This window comes from Sinohyriopsis cumingii, chromosome 15 (assembly GCF_028554795.1).
Source record: "Sinohyriopsis cumingii isolate HCF-2022 chromosome 15, ASM2855479v2, whole genome shotgun sequence".
Lineage (NCBI taxonomy): Eukaryota > Metazoa > Mollusca > Bivalvia > Unionida > Unionidae > Sinohyriopsis > Sinohyriopsis cumingii.
Genome location: NC_142975.1, coordinates 37,896,121 through 37,908,158, shown reverse-complemented (window position 1 = coordinate 37,908,158; position 12,038 = coordinate 37,896,121). Strand labels below are relative to the sequence as shown.

The 12,038-nt window shown below is 35.1% G+C and overlaps 1 protein-coding gene across 7 annotated transcripts in view; it reads right to left on the bottom strand.

Annotated features, from left to right (window-relative positions):
* LOC149781629 (uncharacterized) overlaps positions 1 to 12,038 on the bottom strand; it is a 155,902-nt gene that overhangs the window by 21,550 nt on the left and 122,314 nt on the right. For all 7 annotated transcript variants that reach the window (XM_089935691.1, XM_089935688.1, XM_089935690.1 and 4 more), the window contains 3 exons: positions 2,304 to 2,373; positions 1,216 to 1,296; positions 220 to 313 (listed from right to left, as the gene is read on the bottom strand). In XM_089935691.1, coding sequence (XP_089791817.1) covers positions 220 to 313; positions 1,216 to 1,296; positions 2,304 to 2,373 — 245 coding nt within the window. The remainder of the gene's footprint in view (positions 1 to 219; positions 314 to 1,215; positions 1,297 to 2,303; positions 2,374 to 12,038) is intronic.

The window sequence follows — 12,038 nt, the reverse complement described above, 5'->3', positions numbered from 1 at the left end:
CATTTATTATTCTTTGAATTGGATCGGTGATTTGTTTCTGCTATTATGCCGCAGATGGGGTAAGAAAAAACAACACCTCATTTAAAAAGTAACAAATAAAACAAAACAAAAAGCAACATCATCAACTCACCCCCTAACTCTCCTCAAACAATTAACAGCAAAAAATAAAACTACAACAAAATAAAAAGGGTTATCATTTTAGGTTGAACATGGAAATACCTATTCAGTTTGAGACACTTCATTGCGGTTGCCGAGACAACGGTGCAATAGCTTGGCTCGTTTGACAGAACACATTCTTCGCCAAAAAACTGGTCTGGAATGAAACGACATACATTTATATATAAATTTAGCACCGCTATATATATATATATATATATATATATATATATATATATATATATATATATATATATATATATATATATATAGATATAGATATATATATATATATATATATATATATATATATATATATAGATATATATATATATATATATATATATATATATATATATATATATATATATATATATATATATATATATATATATATAACAGTCTAGCTTGATAACTGGTGTTGCACAAAAATTTCGATTTAATTTCGGTTTGTAGTCAACACTAATCAATACCGAATTTCTACATCGTTTTCAGACATGAATATGATTTTAATGAAAAGAAAACTGTTACCTAAATAATTTCATTACCATATGTAATCAATAGTTTTTTTTTGTTCTCAAATGTTTGCCGTTTGTCGTCGGTTACAACACATATTCTATAGTTTATGATGAAAGTGCAGAGGAAACATCTATCTTTTGGTCTGAAACAAAAAGCTAAAACTAGAAATGTCAAATACTATCAATAAATATTAACCTTCTCATGTTTTACATCCGAGTATTCTTAACAATATTGTGCAGCATTGTTGACCACATCAGACCATTATATATACACCTTTTCTGACATTAATCGATTTATTCTTTATTGCGTGTCACAATTTTGTTATAAATTTCACATGTAAGCACACACATTCTCTCTCTCTCTCTCTCTCTCTCTCTCTCTCTCTCTGTATATATATATATATATATATATATATATATATATATATATATATATATATATATATAAAGAGACAAACAGACAGACCCATAAAAAACTGTATAGTAAATAGCCCGATAGCAGACACGGCTACATGACGATAGTGTGGGAGTGATCACTAACCTTGTTCTTTACTACATAGGTAGAAAGTAACCATTCTATCTGCTTCCGGAATGTATACATCCCTATAGCAATGACATCTTCCTGAAATGAGATATCACAAACATACTATTAAGGAACGAACTCTTACACTGTTTAAACAACGATATTATACAGTCTCAACGTGTACGGTTCTGCAAATCGAGAAACACTAAGTATTGATGGGTAGGTGGATAAATGGTTTGAAAATGGAAGCATATAAATCATGTTTGATTACGATGATAAAGCAAACAGGGAGCGTAAAACAAGGAAACACTGGAGTACATTAAAAAGAAAAATTCGGATTTATGTAAGCAAATAATTTAAACAATATCACCAAACCGTTCGTGCATTTCAAGTCGCATATTCCTCTAGCTACCAATGCGCTAGAAACTACATTAAGGTTTATATAAATAAATAAATAAATAAATAAATAAATAAATAAATAAGCATACTAGCCTGCGCATAATTGGTTGATAGTGTCAGTTACGGGAAATTCAGACATTGGCCAGCAATAAGAGAAAACAAAATCAAAAAACTAATAAACTCACTCTCCTCAAACAGAATATGTTATTCTTTTTCTCTGTTACCTGTTTTCCAAAACTCTAATTAATTTTGTAAAATTTGCCTTCAATTTGCACTCTAAGAAATTGCTTGTTCATTTTAACAGCTTAACTCAAACTGTGAAAAGTGAAGGCAAAAATGACCTCAGTCACTGTACGTTTTGTACCCTAGCAGCTAAATTCAGAGCAACGTTCTAGCCAGAATTCATAGTGCAACCAGTGCTATCATAGGCCATTGCACACTCGAAATCTTGACAGCAGTTGTCCAGCATATTTGCATTTAAGAGATGATGAGAAGCTATAGTGGTCAATGGTTTTGTTTTCAAATCAATCAAACTACAGGCTGTAACCATATCACACTACAGCTTGGCACTTCCGCTTCTCTGCTTTTACAGATGCCAACAGTTCACAATGAAAGGCATAGCCAAAGAAAACCTCTACAGTTTGATACGAGCTGTTTAAAAGTGTTTGGATTACAAAGTATATTAGTGTTTATTCGATAAAACTTACCGCTCATAATTATGTAGATATTTTCCGTTGTCTCTCCCAAATTAATCAAAACCCGATTAGGAGGAAAGTCCTAAGTAAATAAATAAGTATAGTTTAAAAGAAACAAACATAAGTCACCGTAACGTAAGATAAGGTAGGATAATATAAGATGAGATGATTATAAGATGAGATGAGATTAGATAAGATGAGATAAGATGAGATGAGACGAGGTACGGTAAGGTGAGGTGAGATGACATGACATGACATGACATAAAATAAGATAAGATAACATAACATAACATAACTTTATTTTAGCAAGTACGAGATTTTTGTGAATAAAACGTTAAAACAACATTATCGTAAATTCTATTTTACTTCAAAGGAAAAATAGTCAATCATTGTGCAAAATGCAAAGATTAAACTTTTTAAAAAACATTAACGTGCACGACATTTTGCGAAAATGCATCAACGTGCAAATGACAGAATTTTTCACCCTTGATAACAAATAAAGTTATTCAACACTGAACATGCAAATGTATCAATTTCTAAAATGTCACATCATACAAAGATAATTTGAAATAATGTGGATCCATTCTACAAAGGTTTGATGATGTTTCATATAGCACTAAAATTCTACTGAACACTCTATAAACACTACGAAACAGTCAAAAACTGCTAATCTACATCGACCGATTTTAATTTTCAAGTAGTTCAAATTCTCCTACACTTGTATCACCAAAAACATAATGATTTCAGACCATGAATCTGTGTCTGCTTAATAATGTGATGGTGGTAATATTAAACCTTGTCAGTAGTTAGAGTAATGTCACGTATACGTAATGTGTGAACGAGTGTTTAAATCGTACTGTCATTGAAATCCTTCATGTCTCTCGTTGTCTCTCTAGATAACATTTCAGATATAATTTTTTTTTAAAGGAGATCATCAAGTAGTTCAGATTGATTGCTTTGAACTAATATAATATCCGAGTTGACAATATGTTAAATCTACTACAATTGAAAGCGACACCCAAACATTGCCAAAATAACGACTAAACACAATTAAGGTCTTTGTCACTGAAGAAATTTGTTGTAATTCGGATTATGTACAACCGATACTTCAGACACGATTAAGTGATAACGCGACATTGGCAGAGAAAGAAAAACGCCAGGAACTTCGATAACTGGAGAATTTAGAGAGTCCAAAATTAAACAATGTCATGATATAAAGAATCGACGATGACATTTGAAACAAAAAAAAAATATAAAGAATATAATGTCAGATTATTATGTTTCAGTTGGTTCTATCACGAAAACTATAATCTATAAAGTCTTTACGACGGCATACACTTTAATTGATGCCTTTCCAGTGTGCTATCTAAGGACAAGTATTGTTTTGGTGAATTCGTTGATCAACGCGAATTCTCCTGATCCTCTCGCCCGCTAAATGGTATCTTAATGACCACTGTGTATGTATGTGTGTATGTATGTATGTATGTATCTATGTATCTATGTATGTATCTATGTATATATTATCTATGTCTTTTTATGTGTGTGTGTGTGCGAGCGCGCGTGTCTATGTCTATGGGTCTTGTATCTGGTAAAATTCATTAAATGTTAATATTATCATTAAAGGAAAAATATGTTGAAATTGTTGTGCTTGCCCGCAAACTACAGCTAAAATAGTGCCATAATTGTACCTTTTATTTTCAGATGACAGAACGATAGATTTGCCTCCCCGATGAAAATCTATAACTTACTTCCATAGTGTACACATATTGCATATAATAACTGTGCGGTGAACGGACTGGATTTCCGTGTTCAGGTGCCCTTCTTTTAAAATGTTCGCTGATGAAAGAACATGTATGTATACCATGTATTGCATTAATAGTTCGGGACTCTGATTGGCCGAGTGGTCTAAAGCGCTCACCGTTATGAATCACATGGCCAATGTGGATATGTGGGAAAGCTTGCCGGCAGCTTCCCGTGGGTCAGTGGTTCTTTCCGGGGTTTTCCCGGTTTCATCCCCCACCAGTTATATTGGCCGCCACGTATAGCCTATCGTGTACTGAAAAATTACTTTAAAACCAAAAACAACAATATAACAACAAATTAATAGTTATATCATGGCGTTCAACGTTATTAGGGTCTCTATATATCGTACCTATGACAGGCAGCTGTTAGCGTCGTGTGCGATTACATACCAGTAAATGACAAGGACCGATGAAAAGACTAAAATATAGAGATTATATAGTAAAGTGATGCTTGTGTATACAAGTATTCGAAATGATTTATTGAATTTCGCATACATTTTGATGTAAATGTTTATTAAAAAGAAAAGGCCCAATTTGCATTTTATTTATTACATACGGTGTTGTACGACACATGGTACTAATCATATGGAAAAATGGAAAAAAAAACAACCTGCAAATGTGTGAACATAAAATAGAGTATATATGGGTTTGGCTGGCCATGATTGGTTAATAATGTGGGTTAATTTTTAAAAAAAGTAATATTTTAAGAACTTATCCTAGCTGTAAATGAACAAGATTTTATTGTGTTATTGATGTAATGTCAGTCCTTTAACAGCCTTGAGTATGGAACACTCATTACTGAAATTAGCACCTGAACTCTTTGGTGAGGAATTGAAAGAACATGCTTCAAAACACATGAAGGTCCAGAAAATGCCGGGGCTCATATCCTTTAATCTACACAGAAGATGACATCCAGGGTTCATCTGTTCTGATAAGCAAGTCAAGGGTATGATTTATTTGTATTCACGTATCTGGTTATAGCTGTGTTAGATTTTAGTGCTTATTTGTCAGATTCTGGGGAGTCGGGGATGGGAAGGTATTTCTCAAACTGAGTAATTAGCCATTTTCTAGGCGCTGACGTCGTAATGTACATTGTTCACGAGACTCGATGGTAACACGGATTAGTTTCGTAAAAATGAACCCTACCTAATTTCGTAGCATAAGGATGTTTCATATATTTTTACGAATACATGTTTAGTACTCAAAGACAGAAATACTTCTTTGTTTTGTTATTTATTGTAAGATCAAGATACGCCTGCTACAGTAAGTAAGAGTGGACGGTAATACCCGTGACTGTTGACGCAGAGTAGACAGTAATAGCTGGTTCCCTCTTGAAAGTCCTCTTTGATAGACAAGGAAGCTGAGCATGTATGCTCTTCTTCACGGCTGTAAAGGCAGATGGTAAGAGTTCTGTGTACATCGCAGCGAATCAGCGCAGGTGCAGTAAGATGTATTGACCATCCATTGGTCTGAATCAGCAGTGGAGTTCGGCAGTCCCTTGGGCGATTGAGCAGCCACTTTTAGCAACATGCCGCACACATCTGTAGCATGAACATGTGGCTAGAAAAGGTGCCCTAAACATTGCCTGATTCCCCTTAACCAGGGTAAGCATACCTAAACTGATGGGGATCCCAACTAAGCGGTCGAGTACTCAGCCAGAAGAAAGGGCGTGAATGTCAGACTATGGCATATGATACTCCCTCTCTCTAGAACCGTATGCAAGTATCATCGGCGCCTATGCACTCACCATGACAAAAGCACATCAGATCAAGAATACGTTTTATGAAGACATGGAATCTCTTGTCGCAGGAGTACCGAAGTCACACAGGCGCAACATCTGTGGTGTCTTCAATACTATGTTAGGCGGAGTCCACCGGACATAGCCAGGTGTCATTGGCAAGCACGGATCTAGCAAATGCAACAACGGACTCATACTGAAGAAATGCGATGAACGTGACCTACTAATCACCAACACAGCCTTCCGCCTGACAAACCACAACAGAACGCCATGGATACACCCAAACTCAAAGCACTGGCATCTTATTAACTACGTCAGACGACAATGACATGATGCCTGAGTCACGAAAGCTGTGATAAGTGCAGAATGTTGGGCTGACCACAGGCACGTTGTCTCCAAATCTAATATCCAGATTCAACCTTGCGGAGGACAACAAAGGTCACCAAAGCTCATTGTCTCCAAATTTTAACAGGAGCATGTGAAACATACATTTGTTGAAGAACTGTGCAACCAACTAGAAACAATTGATTCGAACTCCTAAAATATCGACAAAACCTGGTCATACTTCAGTGAGCATGTGTAATCAGCTGCATCCGAAATCCTCAGTACCACAACATATAAACATCAAGAATGGTTTGATGAGAACGATACCACCTTTCAGAGACTACTGAGTGAGAAATGACATCTTCAAAGGGCATATTTAGAAGACAGCACCTCATCATCTAAGTAGGCAGCCCTCAGCAAAATGAAGAGGACTCTCCATACAACTGCAAGACTCATGGCTGATGCATAAGACATATGATATTCTGTATCCACATTCTGCTGATGAAATCACAGCTGAGATGGACAGGTCACGCCATTAGGAAGTCAGAAAAGGGACCACCAAAGATTTCCTACGGTGAGCTGGTGGATGGAAAGCAATATCAGGGTATTAGAAGAAACCCTTCTAAGATTCCCTCAAGTCGTCCGTGAAAGATTTCAACACTGACCATGAGTCTTGAGAAAATCTTGCTCAGAATCGTTCCATCTGGTGGAGTCGCACGCATCCATACCGGATCTACGAACTTTGATCTAAGAATAACATAGGCAGTACATAAGCGTGAGCAGCGTAAATCTTAGAAATGCAGTACCTTTTCAATTGACCAAGCAACCCGTAGCGGCATCTTCTGTGCAGTGTACCACATTCAGTTTGGGGCACACACTGGCCTGATCAGCAACTCGCTTACTCGCAGAAGAGGTCAGTTAGTGATGTAATGGCCATCTACGAACTCAAATGACGAACAAAAACAATTCTTTATGTTAGAAGTTTGAGTAGTACTTCTTGATGCACGATCCGAAAGTACCAATCTACGACTTGGAAAGGCTTACTGATGGGCCATACAAATGTGAAGGAAGAACAATCATACATTTGTACAAGTTAGGTCTTGTGAAATTGTGGTTGTTAGTTGATTAAAGGAAAATTGTTTGCTGAATTTGCACGTGTAGGAACCTTTCAGTTAGCAATGAATGTTGTCTTTAGCTCTTTCGAAATAGGGAAACGTCGACTTCAAGCCCGAATCATGAAGGCTTGGTTTCAATTTTTTAATATTATTTATTTATTTATTTATTTATTGGGGTCGGATAGTTCTACGAAATAAAGCGCTTGAAGAAGTGTATAACCACTGTGCCTGTCTACCGTTTTTAGAGCCTCTCTCTGACGTTAAAGGCCTGATTCTTGGCAATAGCTTCAAGTAAGATGCAGCTTAACCATGCTGCCTTGTCAAATACAGTGAATCATTTACTTACTAATTAGTCATTCCTGATACTGAAACTAAAATACGAATGAATACATTTCATTTTCGGCACATATAAAGCATGGTGCATTTGTTATCCGGTGATAGTTCCAGAGATCTCTGCATCGTCTTTTATTTTTACTCAGGTCGGAAATCGTCGAAAGCATAAGCACTTCTTGCAAATAAACAAATACATACACAAACAAATACATACACAAACAAATACGAACAAAGAAAACTTCAGCTGAATTAACAGCAAAGATAACTCGAGGCTTGATGTGTCGGTAAATTGTGATTTGAATGACTTATTTAACTGAAACAACATGTTTAAATGTAGCGGTGCTGAACTCACGGTATATACTATATTTTCAAGCCAGAGTTTGTCATGGACTTTCATTTTAAAGGCAACGATTTTGTGAAAAAAGTAAAACAATATTATGCAATTAGTATAGAAATTTTGTTTCCAAATACTGGTATTTATGGCAAATAGTGGAACTATTATTAATCCTGGCGGACCACGTGGCAGTGGGAGAATATTGACTGTTGGGTGGGCTGGTTGGAAGTGGTTATAGAGAACTTGGAGAGAATCACTGGTCTTCAAAGGTTGTCCACTAATATGCCCGAAATAGAAATCGAACCTGGTGCCACCGACTGCATGAAGCGGTTTACTGCTTTGTCTAGACTCGTTCTCGATCTGCAGCACCTACTGTCTCTCAAAGTTCTTTTGCATCCATCTAAAATATACTTATTCATATACTTGGTCAAATCATATACAACGATTATGTTTATTTGGTTAAAACAACGTGAAATATACTTTAATGTCAAGTTGACAAGGTCTCTCAGCATGGAGCGGGATATTTAAACGATGACGGAGATATCGCCAAGCTCATAACTTTGCGTGCAATAAATGTAACCACGATAACAAATATCATCTACATTGAAAATCCGGTATAAAATAGTTGCGTTGATATATTGATAATGCAGTAGATAACTCAACAACAAACTACTTACACCCTGATTAGGAAGCGAAGTCACAATTCAATATTTTACTTGTCGCCTAGCGTGTTTGTTTAAATTACCTTTGCTTTACCCTTTTTCTGAACGTGCACGGTAAAGAGTTTTTCTGAAGAAAAGTCCCCAAGGATAGCCTTGGCTATGTTATTATCATCCCATAAGTGTAACGTGCCATGAAAACAGTGATATCTCCGTTTATTCTTGGATTATCTTACCTCCTATGGACAGAAATCAGTAGTTGAGTCATTAAAATATATCTCCAGTAAAGTTCGAATCAATCAAAATAGTATACACAACGAAATCCAAGGTGCTAAACATCAATGCTGAAATCTGATTCTATAAGATAGGCAATACAGTGTTATGAAGAAACCACTGCAGGAGGGTGTTTGTTGCACTAGCTTCGCAACTTATTGATCTCGCGATTGTACCCCTTCGCTGACATTCCTGATGTCACTGAACATCTGACGTCACAACCTGATCCGTTGGAATTAATTGACAAGTTTGCAATTATCTGTTATATAATTAACGCAGAATAAAATTGAGATAGAAACCATTGCAAATATCCGCCACTTTTTTGTTTACACTCTCAAACTCTTTCCGTCCATTTTTCATGGAATTTGTGAAAAACTCCCTTCTCGTTTCTAATTGTCCTGAAATACGTTGCCAAATATCATCTCTGTCTTTCTTAGTGTAGAAAGAGTTCTGGTTACAAGAAAACCTAATAGTCCGACGGACGCAAGGATCCGTTACCATTTAAAAGCAAAAGGCGTACATAATGAATACATCATACTTTTCATATTTATAATGATCTAATTACCCGTCATTAACGACTATATGAAAAAACATAATTCAAATTACTAACTGGCTAGATGACATTGGTTGCTGTATGAAAATTTTATTTACATGACATGCCAAGAACACCGACATGTATTTGCGTATTTCGTCTGATTACACTATCTTCTATCACGTGTTTTTATACATTAAAAAATACATGTTAAATCATGCTTTTATTGTGGGAAGTCTGTTTATCAATGTTTCTTTTTACTCACTGAATATACGTGGCATTATCTAAGTCAATGCAGTTTTTGAGATTCAATTCATCTCAGTTGTTTTCTTCCGTTTGTACTACTACTACTACAATTACTACTACTACTACTAATACGCTCTCTCTCTCTCTCTCTCTCTCTCTCTCTCTCTCAATACTATCTTCATAGCTCACCGTAGTATTTTGCTGCTTGCTATTAACATCAATCTAAGGAGAAGAGTTTAACCTTAGAGAATTCATATATAGCCCTAACATGTTCGCCCCAATTCATGTTTAATAAGATCCGCATGACCCAAATCAATTAGTCATAAGCAGTAGTGAAATTCAATGCCTGTTAAATTATACTTCCTTGATCATATCAATAAATAACCAATTCATACTTCGTCTTTAACTTACACAGTAGAAAAGTAATAATTAAGTTATTTTCAACTTACAAGCCTCTTAAGGTGGCCTTGGATAAGGTATTAGTGTTTTATCAACTTGCTTGGAACGCCGAGATCTCTCATCTACTAGCTTGATTGTCGTACCTCCTACTGACATACCTTGACACTTTGACATCGATGTACTCAGAAACATATCTCAAAGAACTTTGAACCAGAGAGAAAGCAATATCTGACACCAATTGGTAATGAGTTATGAAAACTGATTCTTCCATTGAGCTTTCAGTAATTTGTTTTGAATGATACAAATATCGCAAGTGCCGTTATAGATGATAGAAGGAAGAAAAAACACGATGATAATTTAAAATGTTTTCTCAACTGGCTGAGACATTTTAGAGAGGACGATATTTGGTGTTCGCCCCAAATGCTACTCATCTCTCTCTCTCTCTCTCTCTCTCTCTCTCTCAATATATAATCCTCATAGCGCACCGTTGCATTTTGCTGTATTTACCGTTATTAATAGTAGTAGTAGTAGGAGTAGTAGTAGGAGTAGTAGTAGTGTCATTCTTGTAGCTATTGTCTTATTCGTAGTAATCGTCATCGTTATGATAATTATCAAGTAATTAAATGCAAAGATTCAACTGTCCTTTCCCTACCTTTTTACAAATACACACACACACACACACACACATATATATATATATATATATATATATATATATATATATATATATATATATATATATATATATATATATATATAAAGACGGGATAATTTAATGGCATGCCAGTACAATCCAGGCCCCAGAGTGCCAATTAAAATTATGGTTTTGCAAAAATAAACGGAAAATTGTGAAAAAGTTAGGACAACAATAATCTTTTCCAAATAATAAGCATGCAGTCATTCAAGATGAAAGATAAAGTTCATTAAAAAAATCTTAGAAAAAGCATAAGGGTTAAAACTTAATACAATCTTAAGGAAGATTAAAAAAGCTTTCAAATAAACGCACGTAAATCTTAAGGAAGATTAAAAAAGCTTTCAAATAAACGCACGTATTTCCTCATAAAAATTAAAAATTAAAGAAAAAGAAAAAAGTTTCAAAATTATGCAAAAGATATGTAAAACAACAATAACAACAAAAAAACGACAAAGGTTTAAGGGGAAACTGAGGAGGAGAAATATAACAGACAAATATGAAAGAAAAGAAATTAAACAAGGAAAAATAGGAAGAAAATGTCATTTCGATGCGACCGCCTTGAGAAATGTTTCAACCACTGAAGTATCGTATTATAAAGATATAATCTTACAAATACTACTGAATAACTTAGAAGAGAATACATCCGATAAAGTAGTCAGATGGTTACTCACATCTAGCTTTGTCGGTGGACAGACCAAAACAATGTAAGTAATATAGAATTCATGAAGTATTCATCCCTACACATAATTTCCGTTCGATATTCAACTTTTAAACTTTGTTAAATGTCCAAAGCACCTGATGACACACGATCGCGACTTCTGAGAAATTGGCGTAATGTGGTCTTACAAGTGAGGGAACCAAAAAACTCGTCCAAAATCACTGATTTGAGATGAACAATGTATTACCAATCCACATTTTCTAGCCTTTGATCTAACACAAGCCCGTAATCTGTTACAAAAAGGTAGTTGTTTGACTGTCTTGGTAGAAAAAGTATTCCTTCTAGACCTGTGAAAGCTCTATTATTGTCGAAGGAAAGATATGGGGATCAGTTTTGAATGAACCAACACCAAGGTTTATCTTAATTTATTTTTAAATCCAAAGTCAGAGAAGAAAATGTATAGTTTTGACCGAAACGAATAGCATTAACTATACAGTACAAACAGTACGCAATGGTCCTCAACTGTCCTGTAAATGGTTACGTTTAGGGAAATGGAGATGATACTATATTTGAAAAGATGTTCTCTCTGATTAAAAGGTTTTTAAGCTTTTGCCATTTCACTTTCATATTGATGTGATCA